The following is a 27,411-nucleotide window of genomic DNA, read 5'->3' as shown; positions in this document are numbered from 1 at the left end:
ATATTATGTTCAAATGATGCAACACTTCTGTTACAGAGTGAACTCTAAAACTTTAACACATTCCATTTTGCTCTCTATTTCTTTTGCTTTCAACTGATAAGGCTGAGGTTAAAGTGACAGACAGCTTTAATATGAGGGTATTATTTCACCCAGTTTAAAATCTACATTTGTGCTTCCGTCTCAAGTTGTCAAAAAGTATGTGTAGGCTACAGATAAAGGTTAGAATAGATAAAGCCTCTGAAACCTGTGAAGAGGAACACAGCAAAAAAAAAAAAAAAAATCCTATAGGCTGTTATTCACATTGCCTAAGACAGTCCAATTACAACTGTCACAATCTGCTTTGAGGAGCTGGAAATTGTATTTTGATATAAGCTACAAAATAAACACCGAATAAACACTTGACTTGATGGCGACTTTATTGTTTCAAAGCTGTTTTATGGTGAGAGATTATAGAGATTTTTACTATTTTTATCTGATATTTTCATTCCAAATCAGAATAATCTACAAGAAGTATGCTTACAAGCAATGACAAATAAAGAGGTTCCATTCGCCTGTTTAGTCCAGCAAAGTTTGAAATTAACTTGCCCTTACATTTTCAAGATCTCTAAAGATACAACATTGATTAACCCCGTCATTTACTGAAAATCTTCAATAAAGACTGACAAATAGGTAAAAGGAAACAAGATGGACCTCAGTGACAGGACTAAAATCTGTATTTCTTCAGAAAATCCAACAACCCTTTTGAGGATATTTCAAACAACAAAAACTGTAATACATCGACTTTGTTTTCACAAGTTTGTTGACAATCATATATAGGCTACCTTCTAGTTTGTATTGGAACGTTACAAGCAACAATTTTCTGCTAGGGTTGTTGAAGTACACATTTACAGTATTATATCGTACTGTTGTATGTTATTTTAGTGCAATGAGCCAATATTGTACAAGGCAGTACATGTATATGATCCAAACCAATGCAATAAGCTGCTGGTGCCGAGGCTACAGTGATCCCGCTCTCATCCGCATTGTTCAGAATGCAGTATAGAGATCAAATGAAAAAGACCGGCCTGTTCTGGGAGGCAAACACAGCAGTCAAACAGCTCAAATGAAAGTTATATCACAGCAAGAGAGCTGAAGTGAAATGCTTCCCAGGTGAGAGGGACACAAAATCCATTAGCTTTCACGTTAACCGCTGGACAATCAGGACGCCAAATTGACACGAAACGAAACAACGAGGAAACAAAGATTAGCACATTTACAGTATAGGCACAGTCATGTGAATGATTGTTAGCATTTTAAATATCACACACTACCGCACACTGACTAACCCGCTGCCCTAACAATAATTGGAAATTTTGCCCAGTCCATTATTTAATCCTAATTACATTTTGTAGAAAAGAAATTGTCAGAGGTCTGATCAGTGCATTTGACACCTGAATGTTTCATGAGTAACAGATTTATGTCACACAAAGTCTTAGAAAATGAAGCTGTAACCTTCAAATTGTATAGTCCTCTGGTGAAAATCTTTCATTTTCTGATAAATTATACTCTATTTGCCAACCATATCCATATCCATATCCATTTGACTAAAAATCTAAATCAAAAGGTATTAGAGTAGAAATACTGTGCTAGGAATGAATGAATGAATGAATGAATACTTACATTCCACCGACAGTCATTACTATAATTTGTGAGACACTTTTGGCTTCAACTTTCTTTCACCATATTACAATCAGTGATGCCATAATTTCAGAGATTTTGTAATTAAGGCACATTAAGGCACATTCACAGACTACAAAAGTGAAAGAGTGTAAACGTAAATTCATTGCTCTCATCATTTCCATTCTCTTGCATCATGCAGAATGTGTGATGGGAGGAGTTCATTGGGAAAAAGGTTAGGGAATATTATTCAAACGGAACAAACGTAAGAAGGGCTTCACCAGGTGCCACACCTCTACGTTCCAACTGATGACTCCACTAAAGTGTCTAAAGAGAAGAACTATTGATTTGTTTTCACCATCTAAATGGATTTAAATCTTTAATTAGCTCAGTGGCATTTGACCAAATGCAAATTAGGCATCCGACTTGTTATCATGTCAATATGTTGATGAAAGGTGCCGACATTGGCTTAGTGGAAACAACATTGTCCATGATGAAAATAAATCTGATTACCAAAATTGAATTGTGTGTGTGTGTGTGTGTGTGTGTGTGTGTGTGTGTGTGTGTGTGTGCGTGCGCGCGCGCGTGTGCGTGTGTGTGCGTGCGTGCGTGTGTGTGTACACGCGTGCGCGTGTGTGTACACGCGTGCGCATGTGTGTGCATGCGAGCGAGTGAAGGAGGGAATGTTGCTGTGGGTGTTTGGACTCAACACACACGGCAAATATCTAATGAAACGTAAGCTCACATTAATTGATTATATCTCGGCTACACCAGTTGAACTAATTTGCGGTTTTCACATTTTAGTGGCTCAAATAAATAATGTTTCCAAATCAAAGTACTATCTCATGACTGCATGGCTGCTATATGCCACCTTGTTGGCTTCATTGCTGTTTTAATCATGGAGGTGTAAAGAACAACAGCAGAAGGCATTGCAAGGTGGTGGCTCATTCATTCAATTATTCATTCATTCACTCATCCACTCACTCACTCACTCACACACACACACACACACACAGACTTTGCATTCTTATTATATCTCTGATTCTGATACCCGTTGGAGCACACAATCACTGGCCATTTAGCCAGGCCTCGCTCACAGAGTTGGCATGCAGCCTCTCCTCTCTCTCCCCACAGGGTGTTCATAGTCCACTTCCCTTGCTGATTCCAACTCTGCTCGGGTGAGCTCCATCAGTAGCTAATGAATGGAGCTCTCCATGGTGCTGAACCTGTGTTCACTCATTTTTAGGGCTGGGTTCAAAAAATCGATTCTCCGATTTTTAATCGATTTTTATTTTAATCCTCGATTATCGATTCATATGTCCAGAGATCGATTTAAAAAAAAAAAAATTAGGGGGATAAACAGGCTAAAATATTATGCTGTGTGTGGTAGTTGAAACATAGTTTCAAGTTGACGTTTATTTATGTTTGTAGTTTAAACAAAAACAAATACTGTAGGCTACATGAATGGAAATGTTTGATCATTAATATCTACTTTTAGAAATTATATGGGCTGACATCAAATCACTGTGCATAATTGTGAAAGTGTCTTTATTGACAGATGAAAAGACTGTTATTTACCCTTTGTCACCACCTGGTGAGTAAATATACTGTATGTGTAACTAAAACCATTAAAATTGACAACAGGTCTGCAACTTTTTTTCCCCGTGTATCTACTTGGCTGGTTGGGAACCCCTGTGTTACATAACTGGACATGTAATTCAGGGTACAGATCAAAAAACATTTTGAAACATAATTTGAAATCGATTTGAAATCGATCGAATCGGAATCAAATCAAATCAAATCAAATCGAAATTAATCGATTCGCAACCTTGTGAATCGGAATCGAATCGATTCTTGAAATTTGAACCAATACCCAGCTCTACTCATTTTGGCCACTAATAAGCCATGTTTGCCCATTTATTCGGCCCTAATTACCAAATTCAAAAACCTGGCTCCTATTCACCTTATGTTCAGACCTTACAGTGGACCAAATTCTTCCGGGTCCGTCTAACACTTCCGGCGGTCACGGCGCAAAATAAGAGAGTTGTTTTTGGAGCGGACAGTGCAGGGGTAAAATAAAGAACGTAGCCTACTACTTTGAGCCGGTACACAGCAAGCAAGCGAGTATCCACTGTTAGCCAGGTCAGATAACGTTATCGTCGGCAATGACGAGCACTTTCTTGTAAAACATACCTGGACTCCAACAAAGAAAGCTTCAGATAGTTTTCTCTCCTCCGAGCGCAGCGCGAGCCATTAACGTCAATAAAGACCCGCAGACGTTAACGTAATTCCCTGGAATGCGAGACTTAACGAGCCAGTTACATGGCGTTGCATTCTTAGACATTGCCATTTGCTTTTATTTGGTATGTTACATACAATTGGCTAAATTATTAGTTCATTCAGAGTTAGATGATATTGGAGCAGCACAGCCATTTTTATTTTTATTTTATTATTATTTTTAGCCGGAAGTTTTGGGACGGCCACACAACCAGGTCAAATGGGCGTGGCTACATAAGGTGAATAGGTCACCCGCAGAGGTGCTCTTTACACTTGCTGAAAGATACAGCATGATTGCATGCACGTAAGAAGGGATAATGTACAGCAAGCTGGTCATTATTGGAAAATAACAGATCACCAATGCACATCCGCTTATTACATGGCTACCTACTAAATAATAATAAATCATAATACATCATAATAATAATGATTTTATTGATTTGAAAACTATTTCATTGCTTCCACCCCAAAAAATGGGCTGTTTCCAGCTTGCCGGTGGGGCATTGCAGTTAGCTTGAAACACCTGGAAACAAGACGGATTTGCTAACCAGCATGTTGACCTTTCAACCGGAAGTAATCGTCGGTGTCTCTGTGACGTGCGCGATATTTTTTTCTCAGGAAGGCGAAGGCATGACCTGCCCTTCTCTGTCTCTGATTGGCCTAGTGTCAAACATTGTTGATCCGATCACATTCGCTTGGCTATCCTATCCTGCGTCATCTCCTCGTCTCCATCTGCCAATCAGAGGCAGAGATAGGTGGGTCATGCCTTCGCCATCCTGCCCACTGCCCAGCTGCCAAGCTCCGCCTGACTGGCGGCTCAGCAACAGTGAAACCGCCCGCGGCGCTGTGTTGTGCCCTTTTATAACTTTTGAGCCCCTGCCCCTCTAAGGGTCTCTGCATGGCCCTGACACACACCTACACACACACACACACACACACACACACACACACACACAGACTTTGCATTCTTAGATGTATATGGAGAAGGCATTCTGGGTCCTGTAAGTCACGTGACTTGCAATACCGAGCTTGGCCAAAACGCCAAAATTGCTTCACAGCCCGGACATGTTCCTAGGGGCTTGGTTTTAATGCGTTACGTGTGATTGGCTGAGCTGACTACAGGCTGTTGTTGCCTCACAGACCCAAAATGCCACCGATGTGGCAGAAACAACAAGCCACAGTAGAATAGCTGCAAAAACACAAAAGTTGTGTGACAAAAAATAGCTTTGGGCTGTGTTGCAGGAACAAGGTTCAATTTAGTTCTGTGTGCACATGTTTACGTGTTTGTGTGGCTGTGTATGTGACATAGTTTACAAAAACAATTACATTTCCTCTTCTTCTTCTTCTCATGATTAGCTGAAGCAATGTTTTTAACAGCGATGGATCACACGTCAAACTGTGTTCGCTGTGAGCCAGTTCTGCTTCCCCTTCTGCACACAGGCAGCAACTGACAACAGACTGACAAGACAGAACTGGGAAATAAATGTTACCTGACACAGGCCTTTAAAAAACGAAGTGTTGTTTTGACATGAGAACGAGCAGAGCCCAGCCACTCAGCCATTTAATCAAACCCCAAACCCTCAGAGGCTTAATAAATGTTCCTGCCAGCTTTCATAAATGCAGGATCAATTATAATTGATTCCATAGTCTGATACATTTATTAAAGTGACATCCAGTTATGCACGTGCTTACCTGATGTGCCATCAGCCCCTGCTTCCAGACGCTGAGAGAATGAGCTCACTGCTGACTATACTTTGTTCCAAGTATCACTTTTAGATTTCCCTTACAATTAAATGATTGCTAGGCCGTCGAGGCAGATTTAATACGTATGCAGCCAGTATTTCATTTGATACATTGGTCAGCCCAGAGACGCCGCCATGATTTGCTAAGTTGATGTGTGTTATTAGGCTATACGTGCAACAGACAGACAAGAAATGGAATTTCCCTTAAGGGCAGAATAAATTAGTTCCAGGGTGTCACCTCACCTGCTGTCACATTAGGTGACATCCCCCGCAGATGAAACCTGCCACTCAGAGAGCAGGAAGCCGCCAGTGATTATCTCATCTCACCATCGATGTCGCCAACATGCTGCGACAATCCATGAGGAAGGAGCTCCTCCTTGGTTGACTGGTAGACGTTGGCTTTCATACAACCTAACTTGTTTCAATTGCATTGGGTCAAAGTCAAAGTGTGTGTGTGTGTGATGTTCATCAATTATCGAAAATCGATAATCGATCGTTAAGGATTGGAATCGATCCTGTGGCATTTGGATCGATTTTTTAATTATTAAAAAAAAAAAAAAAAATTTTTTTTTTTTTTTTTTTTGGGACTAGGGCCCAATCCCAATTCTTTTCTTAACCCTCAATCTTAACCCTCAAGCTCAACCCTCAATCTTAGTAGCCCTCAAAACTAAGTGTTAAGGGCTATCTTGCGACTTTAAAATGGGACAGCCCTTAAAGGCAGATACGTCTTCAGACTGTGGGGGCAGCAGTATGCCAAAGCTCCGGATCCAGTCTGTAAATTCAAAAGGAGAGGAAAAAAGCATCCATTTCCTTGATAATATAGATGTAGAAATTACGATAACCATTGTATTAGCTTAGTTTAATGTCATTTTATGGATTTCCGTTTTGGAATCCTAACAACAATTGTTGTTGCTAACTATCGATAGTCAGCCGTGCTGGTCAAGCCATATTATTATTATTATATTATAACATTGTTAACGTTGTTACGAAATGCCATAATTCTCGGTGGTAATGTCGTTGTTGAGTTGTTTTTATCAAGATACAGCCTACGTGTAATGCAACGCACCACAAAACAAGTGGGGCTAGAATGACCGTGCTTTCCTTGACTGCAGTGTTTAACTGCAGTCAAGCCAGCCCTCGCGTCGGAAAGCACGGTCATTCTAGCACCCACTCGTTAGCAACAACATTGTTGTTAGGATTCCAAAACGGAAATCCATAAAATGACATTAAACTAAGCTAATACAATGGTTATCGTAATTTTTACATCGCTATTAACAAGGAAATACTTAACTTTGTCGGGCTACTTTTTTCCTCCGTTCGCCGCCATCTTCCATCTGAATGGATCTAGCTGATGACACGCAAGGGATTCTGGGATCGCACTCACCGCCAAGGGTGGTACTGGAAAATCTTAAAAGTGAGGGCCGTATCACCCTCAAACTCGACCCTTAACTTAACACACTGAGAATCGGGACAGCACTAGCACTTCGCGGGAGTGCGCATTTTTGAGACTGAGGGTTAAGATTGAGGGTTAAGATAGGAATTGGGATTCACCCTAGGTTTGGGTGGAATTCGTTCCTCCTCGCCCCACTCCATTGCACAGCCGACTAACGTGAGGTGGAGCTTCATATAGTCTCTAGTTTTCTGGCTGGGCACAGGCCTTTGTGCCAACAAAACTGTTTTAAACATGGGAAATTCACACCGGCATGCGCCGGGGGCAGCAGTGTTGGAGAGGAGACACATTGAAATAAAGAGTTCATTGAGGAGAACACGTTGTCTTTCGTATTTTCTGCCATAGGCATTCATTTTGTAAAAAAAAAAAAAATGAAAATATTGAAAATATTGAAAATTTTCTAAGTATTAATAAAATCGATGATCGATAATTGATCGTTAATATTCACCGATTATCGATTTTGGAAAATTTTCAAAATGAACATCCCTAGTGTGTGTGTGTGTGTGTGTGTGTGTGTGTGTGTGTGTGTGTGTGTGTGTGTGTGTGTGTGTGTGTGTGTGTGTGTGTTGTAGTCTACTGCCCAAAGCCATGTGAACATGTGCAAATATAGAAAGTACGAAAATATACGAATGGTAGATGATGGATGACGTGTGTTTGTGTGTGTGTGTGTGTGTGTGTGTGCGCGCACGCGCGCGCGCGTGCGTGCGTCTGTGTGTGTGTGTGTGTGTGTGTGTGTGTGTGCATTGGTTTGAATCAGAACTGCTGCATTGACTTTCACTAACGGGAAAAACAAAACAAAATGACAATTTGTGAAGAAAAACAATCCATTCCAAATGACAACATATCCTTAACATTGGTACCTTTTTATTGCTTCTAGTCAATTCATTCCAAAGCTGTGAAAATATGCAGCAGAAAATCATATTTTCATAACGTCTCACCTTGTTCAAACTTTGATTGGCACACTATGATTGCTTGATACAGAAACATTGTTTCCATATAGATGAGGCAACTTCAAATCAGCAGTGACTAAGCTACAGATAAGCAGACATTGGCAAAGACCGCAAACTCAGTTTTCCCATTTCGGAGAAGTAAAGTAGGCCGAGAGCCGGTGCTTCACTGAGTTTCAGAACACTTTTGTATACCTGACAGTTTTGTACCTGACAGTATTAGAGCTTTTTGTGCTCTGTGCTCTGTGTTTTCACCTTCTCCCTATTCCCATTTACAATACACAAGACAATTGTCGTGAAACAGATGGTTATTTGTTCCTGCTGATTCTCAGACCTTTGAGAAATGGACTTAGGTGAATTGAATTCTGGACTAGCTGGGCAAGTGAATGAGAAATTGTTCCTCTTTCCTCAATACTGTCCAGCCGCTCATGAGCAAGGCATTTAACATCCAACTGCTGCAGTGAAGGTGCTCATTGGCCAATTAGAGGACTGAAGGTGTACTATATTGACAAAATAAAATATCAATAATGATAATGTGGACAATAGATGGGGAAGAGTATTAGTGCTTTCGTAAGATAGGCTATTTACGAAAGCAGAAAAAAATATAAAAATTAGCAATAATCATTAGTACAGTAATGTGTAATCAGTAAGGTAAGCGTTGCGTTAGTTCACGCAGGACACAGAAGGCATAGGCCTACGCCCCAGCTGTAATTAGCTGGCAGCCCGCTGATTGGATCAGCGTTTCTAATCATTCACCATCACCAATCACATCCATTCTCACAACAAGGCGGTCTATTTAAATGTCTCCCGTCTTCACTGATCTTTGCTACTCAAATGCTGCCACACATCGCTGCTGCTGGCTAAGCTTTGCCTCCAGCACCCCAGCCTCCACCACCCCAGCCTCCACCTTTCTCATGGCTCAAAGGTTAAAGTCGAGCTGAAATGAAAAATGACTTTTTAGCTATTTTTGTTCACATCCCTGGTCATACAGTGCACCTATTTAACAATGTATGCAAAAACAAAAAACAAAAACAAAAAAACTTTGGCTTGGTTTGGTTTCCATTCACAATGATATCTACAGTGTGCTGACGTCAGGTAATACTATCAAATTTCAACCCAATTTCATACATGGGCAGACTTTTCTATCCCATAATGTTAATACGGTAATGTCTTTATTTAATGTAGAATGCAAATCACATGTGACTGGCTCATTAACTCACATTCCAGGAATATCATTATTTACCACGGCTCATCAGAGCTTCAAGGCGGGCAGCCAGCTCTCTCACTATTGAAACGTAACCGGTAGGTTTCAGATTTGTCCGGTAAAATACATTATTTTGTGGTGTGGAGTGTGGACTGCTGTCCACACGTGATGTCCCGCCTCTCACTGGGAATACGTCACGATAAGGAATCACATATCCTGGAAATGCCATTTCAGCTTGACTTTAAACATGTATTAAACGTCTTGCTTTGGCTTACTCACTCTTGTATAAGTAACATTTAGTTATTTCACAATGTTACGACAAACAAAATCCCAGACAATGTCTAGTCTCATATCACAATATCAATATTATATGATATCTCGGCCAGACCATGGTTGTACTGGGCGGCTGCCAGGTTTGAATGTTTTTCTATGAAAAAGAGGCAGGGCTTTGCTGACAAAATAGCATGCAAGCCAAAGCTGCCTAAAAGTGAAAAAAATTATTTTTACTATTTTTTTTTACTATTACTATTTAATAGTAATAGTAAAAAAGAGATGAGATCACACCAGCCACGATGCCCACGATTTGTGTGCATCTTGCACGGTTTTGATTCTATCGTGTGAACAAAATCTGTCCACAGGCACAGACAGACAGACAGACATAGCAACACGTGGCCAAGTAGCTACTCAAAAGAGCTTCGTTCCTGCTACGAGAGGTGTCTCCAGGACCACATTTTTACCATGATGATACACACACAGACTCACAAGGTGAAAACAATACCAGCCCCACTGGGGCTGGTACAAAAAAGGAGGCAATTAAATTGCTGAGAACAAGATACATTAGTGATGAGAAGACGACTCTCTGGAGTAACATGGATAGGTATGGGTGCTGAATTTATAGTTAAGTAAAAACCAGCAGCAAAGAGTGATGCATGAAACCTGCAGGGGCTCCATGCAGGTGCAGCCTGTTCCATTTATGAACCTCTCCCTCCTGTAAGGTTAATGGTGTGGGACGTGGCACTGCTCTGTTGATTCATTTGAACTGGACTGAGGTCACTGCCTCCAACCTTTAGCTGGGACTGCAGCTCATAACAAACAACTGTATTTACATGGGAGCAGGGAGGGAGGGGTCAGACAGACATGGGAGCAGGGAGGGAGGGGGCAGACAGACATGGGAGCAGGGAGGGAGGGGGCAGACAGACATGGGAGCAGGGAGGGAGGGGTCAGACAGACATGGGAGCAGGGAGGGAGGGGGCAGACAGACATGGGAGCAGGGAGGGAGGGGGCGGACAGACATGGGAGCAGGGAGGGGGCAGACATGGGAGCAGGGAGGGAGGGGGCAGACAGACATGGGAGCAGGGAAGGAGGGGGCAGACAGACATGGGAGCAGGGAGGGAGGGGTCAGACAGACATGGGAGCAGGGAGGGAGGGGGCAGACATGGGAGCAGGGAGGGAGGGGGCAGACAGACATGGGAGCAGGGAGGGAGGGGGCAGACAGCCATGGGAGCAGGGAGGGGGCAGACAGACATGGGAGCAGGGAGGGAGGGGGCAGACATGGGAGCAGGGAGGGAGGGGGCGGACATGGGAGCAGGGAGGGGGCAGACATGGGAGCAGGGAGGGAGGGGGCGGACATGGGAGCAGGCAGGGAGGGGGCAGACATGGGAGCAGGGAGCGAGGGGGCAGACATGGGAGCAGGGAGGGAGGGGCAGACATGGGAGCAGGGAGGGAGGGGGCAGACATGGGAGCAGGGAGGGAGGGGGCAGACAGCTGGATGAAAACAGTGGCACCTGGAGATATACATGACTGTGATGAGTCACCAAAGAAAGAGGCCAGTAAATTCACCATAAATGTTTTTCCATGTTGTTTCTATTAATACCTTGTTGACCTATATTGATGGAAACTGCCTCGGAGTTCTCACAAAATAGCACAACATCACACAAAATAAGACCTTGCTGTAAGTGATGAGCCCTTTGTGTATTTCAAAGCTTAAAAGGAAAGGGAAGAAAAACGCAGATGCAGCAGACAGTGGTGAAATGAAGTATTGATGCTGTGGTATAGCTAAGGGCATGTGAGCAGACAGTGGTGAAATGAAGTCTTGATGTTGTGGTATAGCTAAGGGCATGTGAGCAGACAGTGGTGAAATGAAGTCTTGATGTTGTGGTATAGCTAAGGGCATGTGAGAATGAGCATGTTTTATTTAGTGCTCATGCATGAGCCTCAAAGCATGAGCGAGAATCCCTTGAAGTGACCTGCAGGAAAGCTCTGTTTGGGCTCCATCCTTTGGTCAATATGCAAAACTACATCTACAAGCATGCTAGTTGTCTCACGGATGTGCTGGGCGGTGTGCAGCAAAGGGAATCTTCTGTTCTCTGGTTGCTTCTCTTTCTTATTTGTATTTCCCAAAGCCATTTAGACAGTTCCACAGATGAGATGAAAAGTGAACAATATCTCTTTGTAATGAGATGGTTCTTTAATGAAAAACAAATTTCAGTCTCTTCCACTGCTGTGCCTAGTCCTTCAAACAATCCAGCCTGACACATTAACCATGCCGCTTTTACAGCCGGTGAACTGGCTGACAAGGGCTAATCTACAAACCATACAATATTGCGGCTGATTAGATCTCACACATCACTCCGAGGGACTTTTCATTTTCCAAATGAGTTATCCCGCGCCTGCACAAATGATGTAGCCGCACGACATCAAGTGTTAAATAAGCTTTGGACCAGGGCTATCCATTCTACTTTGCGGATGCATTCTAATGTCTGCTCCACCATAAAAATCTTATTTTCTATCCAGTGCAGGTAAACGATCTCTGGGGATATACGCATGTGCTCATTTAACTTCTAATATAAGACTTTAAAGACATGCAGATAGCTTCTCACAAAGACCAGATAGGCTCTCTCAAGTGCATCCTGGCATGGGAACAGTTGACTCCTGGCATGAGAACACTTGACTATAAAATGCAGGAGAAATATGCTGGTAGGTGGATGCGTGCTTTCCAGGGATGAATGCAAGTGGGCCAGCATTTCATATTGCCTCTCCTCCTCTGCTGATGCACGTACATATAATGTAATACTTTGTAAATTAGGCTATTTGTCAGATTATTTTCTATTGGATTATTTATTGGATTATTGTCAGATTATGAAAAATCAGACAATAATGTGATGCTCATCTGTCAGATGTGAAGTGTGAGCTTCTCTGAAATCAAGCCAGAATATGTGAACTGACAGAATATTGAATAAATTGTGCTTTAACAATCTGACTGACACAGACACTGTTTATTTCAGTGTGCCTTCAGCTCTACACCATACAAAGCCAATGTGTCTCCCAAAGTTACCTTGAATACTGTCAAAGGGGCGTTTTGATGTTTGACTTCAGAATGACATCCTATAGTCCCATGCCTCTTATGGTGCGCTGTGGGAGAGTCTCATGCCTCTTATGGCGCTGTGGGAGAGTCTCATGCTCATGAATCCAGACGGAACGATCAGATGATCTGAGGAATAACATCAACTGAATAGCTGTGTGACATCTGTTTTAGAAAGTGTGCCTGTGTGTGTGTGTGTGTGTGTGTGTGTGTGTGTGTGTGTGTGTGTGTGTGTGTGTGTGTGTGTGTGTGTGTGTGTGTGTGTGTGTGTGTGTTGTCAACCCAGTGGGGAAAAAGGCCCATATCTATGACAGACTCATATAGGGGAAATCAGAGATGAAAGCAACATTTTCACTTAGTCTATAGATAGGACGCTGCTTTTTATTTACTGATGTTCTGGTGCTGTTGGAAATGTTGAAACAACAGCAACAAATGTCCACAACAATAACATCAGGAAAACCATCAACGTTATCAAAAATAACGGCAAACAATACTACTCCTAAAACAACAACAACAATGATAATCAATCATGATCATGATAATACTACTGTACGTAAAAGAGATTAATGCTCTGCACTGGGAAACTGGAGGAGAAGAGGATAAACAGTAAAGTAGAAAATAAAGCCTAGGCTAAGTAATTTATAACAAAACACATTTAGTACTAACAGATGTATAATGATACATCATCTTTGTTGTCAAATGTACAGGTTAGAAGTGAATGTGTGCATTGCTGTTCACATTATAAGGCTCATATTGCAAAAATGTTTTATTTATTTTCTGAATGGCAAATGGCAAATAAGTTTTAGAGGCCAGGCGTTGTCAAAGAAGGTCCTGCAGATGGATGGATTTTGAGTTTACATTTTTAGTCGTCTCCTTTTTTCCAATATTGTGAGAAAATGAACGACTGTCAAGTCACGTTTGTTTACTATAAACCCCTCCATCATGAAAGCATGTCTCAAGGGACAACTGAGCTCGAACTAAACAACAATCAATCACAGAACAACATGATGCAATGCAGTGTACAACAACATAAACCCAAAGGAAACAAAAGAAAGCTCAAGGAAAAAGATAGCATATTGGAATTGACATAACAATCCTACCTACCCTCTAGCCTTGCTTAACCGCCAACATCAACCTCAGACTGTCAAAAACAATAAAATGGACAATAACATGGACAATGACAATAAGATAACAAAGCAAATTGTTGTACAGGCATTTATTTGTGCACTGCTCGGACAGTAGTACATAACACACCATCATATCACATCACAGAATGTAGCCTACATTCCATCCTGCTGAAGATGGTAAAGTCTATCATTATCTATCAATAGTCACTCTGAAAGTAGAATGGGACAACGGATTTGATATTATCTGTTTTCCTGGGATCGGATTCACCATAGATAACCTCTATGGTGTTTATTATTTCTGATATCAATGAAAATGTCTTTGTCCTAATCACAAATGCTATAACTATGAAGTCGGTTTGGAGAATACTTGAGTATTCTAGACATAACCTCATTCACACAGCTTTTTAACTTGTATCTGTTTTTTTATGTTCAGATGACAAAAAAGACCAATATCAGTTTGAATCAAGGCATGGATGTGAATGTTGTGCCACAGCTGTGCCGTCCCTTTGTGTGCAGCACTAGATGTTACTGGTTAGTGCATGTAGACTGCAGCATTATAACTGTTAATGTTAGCAATACGTGGATACATGGTCACCTCAGACATGCCAGCTTATTTGACAACAAACACCTTTTTTGTTTTGTCTGATTTGTCTATAACAAAAGTTGAATCTTGCCTCTCTAACATCTAAAAGGTTTTTTGGTGTTATAATGCCATGCGAAATTCAAGCATTCTAAAATACTTACTACATACTGTACATGCTACTTTTTTCCAAGGTCATTGATAATTAACACTAGCTTACTGTATTATAGTATGATTGCCCCTCCCACTCCATACCACATTTCATTCAGGACCCCTAACACACAAAAGGCCCCAGATGTGCATTAGCCTGGGGAAATCTAGCGGTTTGCCTCACCAGTTTCAGTCTTGTTCTGAAGTTTGGGCCGGGGACTCTGGTGGCACAACAGTTCTAACAAAGCAGCCAGATCCACTTATATTTCTCTGTTTTTGCCCAAGTAAACCATAAATCATCTCTGGTTCTTTATGACAGTTCTGGCTACACTCCACCACATTACTTTAGGAAAACTTTACAGTTACATGTCCAGATATCCAAAATCCTAAAATTACAATTCGTTTGGTTTCTCCTCATCCTTGGTTGATGCAATCATGGTTGGTTGGAAAATGTGTGTGTGTGTGTGTGTGTGTGTGTGTGTGTGTGTGTGTGTGTGTGTGTGTGTGTGTGTGTGTGTGTGTGTGTGTGTGTGTCTGTGTGTGCGTGCGTGCGACTGACTGACTGACTGACTGACTGACTGACCAACTGTGCACATATTGTATACAAATTTGAGTTTTAGTTATATATAAACACTTCAGAGGCAGAGCTGCTCTGGAAATCGTATTGTTGTGTTAATAAATGAATAATAACAAATACCTTTTTCAATCATTCATGACCATTGAATTCATTATCTTCGCTGTGTAGCTATAGGTAAGTTAACTAGCCTGCTAACCTTCTTTCAAGTTCAAACTAGCAATATGCCTCCTAGACTATAGCCTATATTGCTATAGAGTGAACTGAAAGGTCTGCAGGCTAGCTACATAGTTTATAGATTAGTATGGGCTTGTATGGCGAGTTTGAACTTGGCTAGATAACTACAGTACGCTAGAAAAGTTACCAAACCCTAACCCCACTCTTTTCTAAGGAAGCTATTAACTGTCAAGAAAGTCGATAGATGACACATTATAATTAGCATACAAATCTACACTTGTTATGAATGTGGTGCAGCCCGTTTTAATATTAAGTACTGACTCCGTCCATCTGGGCCAGTTTTGGGGTACGCCGGTAATATTTAGGGCTAATGTAGGCTACACCGCCTCCGGAACAGATGCGGTACGGCTCCAGTACGCCTGCGAACACACTCATGTAATCTTTCAGATGGATGCAGGATCTGACAAAAATAGAACAGGTGCGTAATCTTTTTTTGTACTGCATGTACTGCCCATCAATTTGAATGGGTTTGATTGCTTACTTGCAATTAGTTGCTTTTGAGAAATAAAATGTGAAAAGCAGCTAGGCCTAAATATAGTGTCAAAGCTGTCAAACTGGCAATTTGGCATGGCAACACTGCTGATAGCTAACCCTTAGCCAGAAAAACAGTGGCTGTTTGCCTCAGCCCCCTGAGGTTTAATTCAACCAATGGGAATGTTTCTACCTCCAGCTCTGCATGTGTGAAATGTTTACTTAAAACTCCAAACTGCGTGTTTGATTGTGTATCAGTATGTGAGCGGCTACTGAGCAAGATATGAAGTAGCACATGTAGTGAGGAGAGTGTTGCCAAAGATTTCCCATAAAAGGAGCACATTGTTTATTTGCTTAACCTCTAGCACCTCTGCTGTTATTCCCTGGCTCTCCACAGAGCGGATTACCTTCTAATCCAGCTCAGAGTGCCCCCGCACAGCACGCGATACTCCCTCGCCATCGCAACAGGCCAGGTATCGACACACGGCCCTGTTTACCTCCACAGGGCACAGGGATTAGGAGGCCAAGCTTTGATGTCAGATTCACAGACAGTAGGGAAGCAAAGCTAAAGCCTCTCAGGGCTAATGTGATATCTAAGTCCCTTTCTTCATCAGAAGTTATGAAGCAACATTGTAGCTGGGAAAAGAGTAAAAGAAAAGGAGAATATACGGCATTATTTTATTTGATGTTTTGAAATACCCTGGTTTGTTTGCACCAGTAATAGGCAATGTACACCACATGCGTTACGGCTGCGTTGCGGATCCGGCAAAACTGCCGGATCGACTCCTCGACCATGATACATGCAGTAGGCTACGGAAAAATTATGCACCTGTTCTCTACAGATTACATGAGTGTGGGTGTTCTCAGCTGTACCACATCTGTTCCGGAGGCGGTGTACATTGCCTGTAAGAGTCCAACAACATGAAAGTTGCAAATGCACAGATCAGATTCCAATGGTATTGTTAAGTCTTCTAAGATTTCTCTGCAAGACTTACTTGATGTTGTGGCTCATATGCGTTCATCCTCTTCCCTTTTGGACTGTTTACCCACTAACTTTCTCAAAGAGGTTATTGCCGTTATCGCGCCATCCTTGCTGAGCATTATCAATACATCACTCTCCTCGGGTTGTGTCCCAGATCACTTTAAGCTTGCTAGTGTCCATCCCCTCCTTAAAAAACCCACCCTGGACCCATCCCAACTACAGAACTACAGACCCATCTCAAAGTTACCATTTCCATCCAAAATTCTGGAAAAGGTGCTTTGCTCCTGATCACTCTGCCACTGATATAAGTCACTATAGGCCCTCTTGGAAACAACATAAAAGATTCATCAAGAAATGTAGGTGTTATTTTTGACCCTCACCTCAATTTAGACTTGCACGTTAAAAAAACTGTTCAATCCTGCTTTTTTCATCTGCGTAATATTGCAAGAATTAAATCAGTCCTCTCTGCTAAAGATATGGAAACACTCATTCATGCCCTCATTTCCTCACGCCTCGATTACTGCAATGCCCTCTTTACATGCCTCAGCGATGCCACCTTGTCCAGGCTTCAACTTGTCCAAAATGCAGCTGCAAGGCTTTTAACCAGGACAAGCCGTAGGTCTCACATCTCCCCCATTCTGGCCTCCTTACACTGGCTGCCAGTGAGACAGAGAATTTATTTTAAAATACTTTTAATTACTTTTAAAGCTTTGCGAGGCCTAGCCCTTCGCTACATCTCTGAACTCCTGAAGGCATATAATTCAGCAAGGCCACTCAGGTCATCGGACCAAGGACTGTTACTTGTCCCCCGAACCAGACTCAGAACGAAAGGTGAGCAGGCTTTCTCGTCCATAGCGCCAACACTGTGGAATCGCCTCCCCCTATTAGATTGGCAGATTCAGTGTCCACTTTTAAATCGCTTCTTAAAACCTATTTATTTAAACAAGCTTTTCATTAATTTTACCCCACTTGGTTCTTTTTATTTGTTGCCTGATTGGTTTAAATTTTCGTTGTTTTATGTGCTGTTCCTGTTCCTGCACATGCTATTGTTGTGTTATTTACCTGTTGCAATTTGTGCCGGTTGACGTTTTTAGTCTGTTTTTGTGTACCAGTTGGCTAAATTTCGAACTAACCTGCTATAAACCTGTTTTTATTTTGTGTATGTAAAGCACTTTGTGATCCATGCTCACTGTTTTTGCTTTCTTTTGACCCCTGCTTGTAGAGGGCTGGATCTGGATTAGGAGATCTGTATTTTTCCTCTTCAAATATTAGGGTGCTACGCTTGGCGTCGCGCACCGCTCAAATTTGCCACAGAGCGCTGCGCTCAAAGTTCAAATTACTTAAACTTTGACCTAGTTACCGCTAACTTTTCATGAGCGCAACCAATATCGCTTATAGCAAACCGCTATACCGCTGCTGTTTACCTCACGGTGAGTGAAGAGCAGATCTCTTCTCAGGTGAAGGCAGCTTCAGGCTACTAATCATGGTACTGCCACCCATAGGCTTAATGGTTGTGCTACTCTACTCTTCTATGCCTGTGGGTGGCGGTAGCACTCAAGAAAGCTATGCTTAATCAATCTCTTAACCCTTTACTACAGTTTGATTTACCCTTATCTCTTTTATGGAAATATCATATGGGCAAGTATATCTCCAATCTTAACAGAATTCACATCATACAGGTTGGCTACATTCTCTAACATGATGACCCATCAGCTGCTCTTCCTCCTTTCAACAAAACTACCGTAAGTGAAATTGGACAATGTGCCACGGGCCCACGGCACACCTGACGATCTCTCATGGCACACTAGTGTGCCACAGCAGTGGTTGAAAAACAGTGTAGGGATATTCGCCCCTGTTTTTGAACTTGCTTTTGTTAGTTATTCGTAGATAAGAGAAAAACAATGAACCATGCAGGAAATTCTCTCTGGTGTATGTGTTGTACTTAGAAAACAAAGATCCATTGGGGGATTTGATATTAGCCCTTTAAGAAATGTCCAAAGGATTTGTTTCCAAAACAGCTAATGAGTAATTATGTTGTCTCATTCGATTAGCAGTACAGTAAATGCTGTTGCATTATTTATACTCAGTCACATTTGATCTATCTGGAGTCCCTTTAAAGGACATAGCAAGGAATGTTGTTATTACGGTACCTTTTACAGCACTACTAACACTAAGGTCAACCATTCTTGATTATCTCTTAATTTCCCTCTTGGCCTAAGGCAGAAGCCGCTCCATCCATTCAGCTCTTGGTTTTGGAGTCTGTGAACACTGCAATGTGTTTCCCTATTGACATAATCAGGTTGAGTGGTGCTGCTGATGCAGTGACATTTGCAGTAATGGGAGACTGATAATCCTCACACAATTGCTTCTCCACTTTTGCACCATAGGGGAGGCCATGGGGGACACACTGTGCTCCTGCAGAAAATCTGCTGCTTACCGAGTGACCGTGAACATGATAGCGTAGCCTTCACACTTTCACTCTTATTAGCCTGGAAAATGGAAGTCCTGCAGGATCAAGCTCTCTGTGCTGACATGGTGCATGGGGAAGAGGAGCGTTGGCAGCAATGAAAGTGGCAAGAGCTCTCTCAAGTGGTGGAAAAGAAAACTTCTCCCCACCCGGCAATCATGAAGCTCTATTTTAATCCTCTTGGATTTTTATCATCCAAGCAAATAACCATTCTGTCGAAGGTTTTTAATTGGCTTTTTTAAAGCTTGCAGTAATTTGGCCAGATCAGATTTTCTTCTCACAGTTAAAGTAAGTCCGGGAATGGCTACAGAATACATCATTTGCAGAATTGCAGAAGTAGACATTTAAATTACAGCATCAAACAGGTGACATTAGGGGTAGCGTCGTTGCAGAATGATTCTCCCTAGTCCCAAAGTCACAAATCCTGAACGTGCTACACAACAAATCATTTCAAAGAACGCTCTTGAGTGCGTCCTGGTGGCTCACCTGGTGCCACACGTACGATGGAGGCTCGGTCCTTTGCGCGACCGACGTGGGTTCGAATCCGGCCCGAGGTCCTTTGCCGCATGTCATCCCCTCTATCCCCACCTTTCCTGTCTGCCTACTGTCCTATCTAAATAAAAGCAAAAATGCCCCGAAAATAATCTTAAAAAAGAACACTCTTGAATTGGATGAGGCACGTAATTCTTCCAAAGCGATAAACTTGCTCTGCTTTCTTACAGTCCCTTATAAACTCAGTAATGCCACAGCAATGACCCACCCCAGCTGAGGACATTGGCTCAACATGTGATCCTGGCATCAGTCTTGTGGGTGTTATTCATGCTAGAAACTTATAGCCTCTTCTTGGGAGGAGCATTTCTCCCACCTTGAAGCCACAAGCCTTGTTGACAAACCATTCTAATCCAATTCCAACCACTTACAATAGGTCCGCCTCCTTCTTCATCGGACGCATTCAAATGAGTAGATTGGAGTGTGGCGAGATGAATTTGTCGCGTGGTCGTGATCTCATTTTCACGTGAAGCTGTCTCGCAAGGTTATCTTCTCCCCCCTCCCAGTCTACCTTTCAATTTCCCCCAACATTCATGCTGTTCTGTCAAACTTTAAACCGATTACTCTTTCAGCCTTACAGGATATTCAGATTCAGACTCACTTCTATTGCCACAGTAAGTAATCAGATTACATACGAGAAATTTGAATTTGAAGGGATAGCAGGCTGCATCCCATCACCTTTTCAGCACAGCAGATGATATTGCAGTCTTGAGGGTAGCACATATAGCTCACATTAAATGGTATTTGCCCTGATGTGGTCAGTCTTTGATTTTAAAAAATCACACCAAGGTGTTGAAGTAAGCGATGCAGGTTTGCCCAACTCCATTCACTCCAGTTTCAACTCGAAAGTCCGCTCTGGGATTTGTTGAGCCGGAGGAGGGGCCTAGATACATTTCATGCTCACCACAGGTGAGAACGGAGGGACACACATACTTATATAGAAGCGGCTGCACCACTTAAAAAGGATTGAAAATGTTCACAGTCAGCGGCAGAGGAAACATATGCACTAGGGGTAGCAGGATTTACAAGCCGATAGATGCTATAAATTAGTCTGGAGTGCTGCTGGTTGGCAGAAATTAACTGAAGTTCCTTCAACTGTAAAAAAAAATGGACATGAAGCTTACTGGATTTCAACCTGTGCTCAATTTTCTCTTTTAAGGTTATGCATTTTGGTCATCGTTAATCCCAAGGGGGGTGCTCTGACAGTGGATTTAACCAAGTTTTAAAAATGAGTATCCATTGTTGAGTAACATAACTGATTAAAACAACAGATTCTTCAGAAATACTGGGCATGTTATCACTTTCACTGGTGAAGAGGGAGGAACAGTTGATGTGGTGTGTGTTAAGAAGATGGGAACCCATCGGTTAAACAAAAAAAAACATTTTTTTCCGTCTAACTTTCTGGGGGCAGCCCCGTTTCAATGTGGTGCAACAGGAACTCAAGAGGCGAAAATGTTGGCAATCTGCTTTTGGGTATTTTGCCTAAATGTATGTGGATGGATTATTAATTTCCCTTATGTCCAAGTTCACATGCACTGTTTGCTCCTAACCCTAACCCTAACCCATAAAATAAAAAATATATATAATATAAACAACATATAGGGAAATAAATACATCATCTTAGTCTCGTGTGTTGATCAGAGTTGCGATTAAAGGGTTGGATGGGCCCTGGAAGATTTTCAGATTTCAAAGTGGGCCGTGGCGCGCATTCTTAATTTTGGGAACCCCTGGTCTATATGATTGCCAGTAGCCTATAATTCCCAATTGAAATGTTGAATCTCCGTCCTTGTCAACTTTCAGGGGGCAGCCCATAATCCCGACAACACTATTTCAGAATAGGAAAAGATAGCTATATAGCCTACAATGGTCATTCCAAAGGTCTGCGCATTTTCCACACTTCCAGGCAACCACGGCTTTTGCAAACAAAGACAGGCTAGATAAACGGAGACCGTCTTTGTTGTTGAGAACAAGAGGGCCAGTGTGGACAATAGGTGCAAACGAAGTGCGTATTCATAAAAAACGGCCTAACATGGCCAGAGAGAGAGACACACACACACACACACACACACACACACACACACACACACACACACACACACACACACACACACACCTGGTGCAAGCACAGCCAATCAGAGGAGGAAAGAAACACACATCAACAGGAAATACGACAAGTCATAACAAGAACAGACTAATGAAAAATCTCAAACCCTGGTGGTCTCCCCGGGGTACAGCACTTCAAACTGAGCTTCCACTACTCCCTTCAGCAGCAGATCTGCCTCATCCTTTCAGACGTCCCCAGAGCCCACACATGCATGAGCGCTGCCTTGTTCCACATCACTGCTGCCAGCAACTGGAATGGGCCGAAAAAGGCTTTGAGCTGCAACCATTTTTATCTCCATGACTCACACACATTTTCCTTGAGCAGTTACTTTCTAACGACTCACAACTCTGACAACCCACTGTCTCCATGTTCTATCTGAGTGTTGGGATCAAGCTCAGCGCGCTTGTATCCCTCACTATATGGCTGCTATCTGTGTGTCCTTGCAGTGATACTGTAATGTATGTTGTTCGCCCACTGTTATCTGCCTAATGCACTCCTTTCTTCAATCTACTATTATTATTATGTATTGCCTCATGCCCGAGTCTGTTCTGCACGGATGCTATTCAATTTCCCAATGTAACCCTCCCTATCTGCTGTTCCATTACATTGTTGACATGTGGACCTTTTCCTGGATCTATGATGTTTTCCCACTGTTTTTTTCCTATCACTTTTATCCAAAATGTCTTTATTTCATTCCCTTCTGCCAGCCTTCCAAAAACATACTTTATCAGGTTGTCACTCCAATTCATAATTTGTTCTTTGCACGCCTCATTTCATACCAACTGACACAATTTAGGGACAATAAATACTTAAGCCAACTGTGTAAACTACACCAGCGCGATACACTATATTGAGGTGTAACACACCTCGAATTGTAAAAAGTGTGACTATGAAAATATGAAAATGCAGAGAGGAAGTCCTGCTTAAAATGAAGATGTTGGGTAGATTTCTCTCCTGCAGGCCAATGGAGATTAACATAAACTACGGTATATATGAACCACTCATATTCAGCAATTTGCATCAAACCGAAATGATCTGATCAAATATCTCTCACAAAATACTCTCTCTTTCTCTCTCTCTCTCTGTCTCTCTCTCTCTCTCTCTCTCTCTCTCTCTCTCTCTGTCATTCTGCGATTACAGCAAGCAGCAGATCCCCATCCTCCCTGGTCTGCATTTCTGAGTTAACCAAATACAGATGTGCCCAGGGCTCAGAGAAATCTCAAAGTCCACTCCTGCTTCCACCCCCTACTCTGATTGGCTGTGGGGAGAAAAGAAGAAAAATAGAGGGGGTTCTCCACCCAGCTATAACTTAGGTGTTGTGGTTTTTCCTTTTAATGCCTTCTTTGTTGGTTTCCTTCACAGACATCAGTGCGATGGCCTCAGCACATGACAGAGCCGTACTGCAGGCTATATTCAACCCCACCAGCCCTTTTGGAGACGTCCCTGGCCTGAACCAACAGGAGGAATTAACTGATGATGGTGAGTGTGAGCTTCTGGCTTGATGTGCCTCTGCATTATCATTCCATTGCATATTGAAATTATTTGAACGTATTCCATCCCTGGTCGAGCAAAAACATGACATTTTAATCCAAGTTGAGTTTTGGGTGACAATTCTATGTTTTCCTCGCCACGGTGCCTGTCAATTGAGTTTGAGTGCTTTTTCAACCTGTTTATCTCCCTCTGCCAGACAGTGGCTTTGACGCCGAGTTGCTGAAGCAGGTGAGAGAGTTGGAGATGCAGGGCGTCTCAGCGGCAGAGGCTGGGGATTTGCGAACTGCACTTCAACAGTTCAGCCAGGCAATCCAGATCCTGCCTCAGAGAGCCTCGGCCTATAACAACCGGGCACAGGCCCTACGCCTCCAAGGGGACACAGCAGGTACATGCCACACATTCTAGAATAACGACTTTGCACTCGCTAGGTCTCCAACAATGATCTCATATCCCTAGACCCCGCAGTGTGCTGTCCTTTTGGTTGCTGTACGTGGGTTGGGGAGTTGGAGGTTGAATGTACACAACATTAGAGACACCTTGCTGATGTTTTGTTGCAGGGCCATTTATGCACAATTACAGCAATGCTTTAAAATCCTTCTCTAACCTGGCTGCTTCTTCTTTATATGAATATCTTCCTTTGTCATGTGTGCACATTTACAGTAATAGTGGAAATAAATAAGGGATAATACGGCTTTTACCTGGATTCACCTTGTCAGTGTAGGCTACTTTAATGAAAAGAGTAAGTGGCGCTAATCATTTATTTTGTATAGTGTATACATGAATTACAATACTCTGATACCACAAGTGGTTACTGTAATGAGTTACAGCTGAGCTTCTTATTGTTTTGATTCTGGTGACCTCTTTGGTGCTAAGCACACATTGCTCTGGTGTTTCTTAACTGCACATATAGAGATCACTTGTCTATCAAAGCAATACTTTTTCCTCAGGATTTCTGTTGAAGTTTCCTCTATTTATTCCAAATAAACTGCTCTTGTTGTTTTTGATAACATAAAATGCATCACTTCCTGTATGCCAGACAATTTATCCAGGGAAAGACCATACCTGGTAGTAATGTTACAAATATCAAATATATTGCATATAGTTTGATTTACTATTATATCAGTCAGCAATAGAGAGCAGTAAAATGTAAATGTATTCAGATGAAGATGTCATGGTTTAAGTATCCAGAGATACTTTTGTGATTGCCATACTTGTTGAATTAATGAAGGACACTTGATTGTGACCTGATAGATACTTTGCGATAATGACAGATTGAGGTTGTGGATGGTTTTTATGACACTGTTCAGATTATAGTCAGTAAATTGGGGTCATAACTGCATAGGATGAAGTTTGGCAGAGTATACTAGTTTCTGAGCTCCGTGTTAAGCACAGACTCAGTAATGTGTGAGAGGTTGCACTTTGAAAATCAGTTTTGCAGCCATGTCTGAGCCTCACATGTGCCCTTCTCCCCTAAACACAGACTCAGTAATGTGTGAGAGGTTGCACTTTGAAAATCAGTTTTGCAGCCATGTCTGAGCCTCACATGTGCCCTTCTCCCCCTCAGGTGCGCTGCAGGACCTGGAGCGAGCCATGTCTCTGAGTGGTGGCACTGGGCGGACCGCCTGCCAGGCGCTGGTGCAGAGGGGCCTGTTACTACGCTTAGCGTGCCAGGAGGAGGAAGCCAGGGCAGATTTTGAAAAGGCAGCTGTACTCGGTAGTGAATTTGCTCGACAGCAGGCGGTGGTGCTCAATCCGTATGCCGCGCTGTGCAACCGAATGCTGTCAGAGGTGATGAACAAACTACGCAATCCTGAAGTGCCTGAGATGCAATAGTGAGATAATCCGAGGAGACACAACTGCACACTTGCATGCATTAACTGTTATGAACTAGATCAGTGCGGTTCTCAAACCTTTTCATGTCAAGGACCCCTAAACTGACACAAATTAGAGCATTTGGTAAAAATGTTGCCCCAGGGCCCCAGAAAATGTATGAAACGCATGAACAAAATAGTCATACATTCTGTCATTGTGTTACTGTATGGTTGGAATTATAGCGAAAATAAATGATTCCCCTTTTAGCTGGGGACCCCCTGAAACCCTCTCAAGGACCCGGGACACCACTTTGAGAACCACTGAACTAGATCAATAAAGTTTGTGGTGTGTATGTGTAACGGCGTTGTGTAGGTGGTACTTGCAGCAACCCATGTTTAGGGCTTGCCCAGAAGTGGATACGAACCGCCGACCTTTGGCTTGGGAGTCAAAGACACTTACCACTCCACCAAGACAGCTAGCTCCCTTGGCGGAGCCGATTAACATGCCTTTATACTGGGGAGTGAGTTTAACCATCCACTCGGGACTCACGAGGAATCCGCACTGATTCACCTTGGTTACATATATATACAGTATATATATATATTTATATATATATATATATAGGATTACCCCAGCCTGGCTCTCTAGTGAGGGAGAAATCCACAAACGCTACGGATCAGCCTCCTGAAAATCTGCGTAAACATTGGCACGGCCTGTGGTCCTTCAGGCTAGAGCGAGGTGCTCGGCACAGGTGAATGACGTGCAGCGCACAGGCCTCCCTGAGGCATCCTCCCTGCCCATGGTACGGCATGGTAGGATTGCCTTTTTCCGCGGGAGGTTGTGGTGAGACGAAGGAGGTGCCCGGCCTGGAATCACCCCACAGGGCCTTAGACCTCCATGCACCGAAGGTCTCGCAATACTGTGGTGTAGCACTAAACTCTATTGCAGCGGATTGGGCGTGATCAACCCTTCCGCGGGCAACGTTGCAGACAGAGTAGGAAGGCTGATCCGTGAGCGGCTGCTTCTGGAACGCGGGTCGGGGTCGTAATCGGCCTCGGCTGGGTCTACTGGGCGAGGGTGTATGATGTTGTCAGACCCGAAACACCCCACGACCCCAGTTAACATCACTGATGACGCGTCCCAGCGCATGCAGTACTTGAACCTATATATAGATATATACATGTATATATAGATATATAGATATATATGTGTGTGTGTGTGTGTGTGTGTGTGTGTGTGTTTCTGTGTGGAGTTTGCATGTTCTCCCCGTGCTCCCCAGGGGGTTCCTCCGTACACAACCCCCCCACTAAAAACATGCAGAAGATCGTCATCGTCATATGACCAGTGACGACAACATCCAAAGTTGGTCCCCGGGCGCTGGAAAGAAGAAGCGACCACTGCTCCTGGCCTGCCCCCCGGAGGAAAGGACAAGCCTGGATGGGTTAAATGCGGACAAATTTCACCGGCCACCGTCAGTATGAGTTTGTGTTTGTGGCCGCATGCATGTGTTGGGTGTGTTCGTGTGACAATAAAAGACGGGCTTGTCCGTCTACTAACTCTGTGTGTGTGTGTGTCTTTTCAACTTTTTTTCAGTGATTGTGTGCTGCAGTAGGCTACAGTATGTGTAAAATTAATCAGATTTAACACACATTGTATGATGGCTGTAACAGAGTTCTCATTGTCCGTATGTCTAAATTAGAAACATAGTGTATTCCCATCATGGAGCATCCTTCATCCTCTTTTCAATTGTGGCTGACGGATATGACCTCTGTTATACGGATGGAGAGACTTAGGTTCCTGAGGACCAACTCTCTTAAGACATTTTCATTTATTTGGGATCCATTTCTAGCCTACCTCGTTGAGGTTGGGGGCGACGGGTGACTCGCCCGGCTGGTTTCTCATGGACCCCTTGCGTGGGATCCCAGGCACGACGGTATCTCTTACGCTACAGGCATAATGTGAACCTTATGCAACTGGTAGCAGTAGAGTAGAGTAGAGTAGAAAAGTTAATTTATGTGTCACTCCTCAATACAACAACAGCATAAAAACAATTCGGTACATACAACAAGTATTACGGACCACTCACTAGGAGTTATGAGACACAGACTTAAAAAAATACAAAAAAGAAAAACAGTAGCACAACATAATACTGAATGTTGATGATATATGTATGTTTTTTTTTGTTTTTTTTCCTGTCTCTTGTTTGAGTGTTATTCAAAAAGTTGAAAAT

General features: G+C 42.7%; 1 protein-coding gene across 1 annotated transcript; it reads left to right on the top strand.

Annotated features, from left to right (window-relative positions):
• The first annotated feature begins 23,233 nt into the window (after positions 1–23,233).
• ttc36 (tetratricopeptide repeat domain 36) lies at positions 23,234–25,436 on the top strand. The gene is made up of 3 exons (XM_083637214.1): positions 23,234–23,357; positions 23,566–23,754; positions 24,934–25,436. Exons 1-3 carry the CDS (start codon positions 23,252–23,254, stop codon positions 25,200–25,202), a joined length of 564 nt encoding a protein of 187 aa, XP_083493340.1. The 5' UTR covers positions 23,234–23,251; the 3' UTR covers positions 25,203–25,436.
• Positions 25,437–27,411: the final 1,975 nt, after the last annotated feature.

Source organism: Poromitra crassiceps, assembly GCF_964638095.1.
Source record: "Poromitra crassiceps genome assembly, chromosome: 5".
Taxonomy (NCBI): domain Eukaryota; kingdom Metazoa; phylum Chordata; class Actinopteri; order Beryciformes; family Melamphaidae; genus Poromitra; species Poromitra crassiceps.
This window is presented reverse-complemented; position numbering and strand designations above follow the sequence as displayed.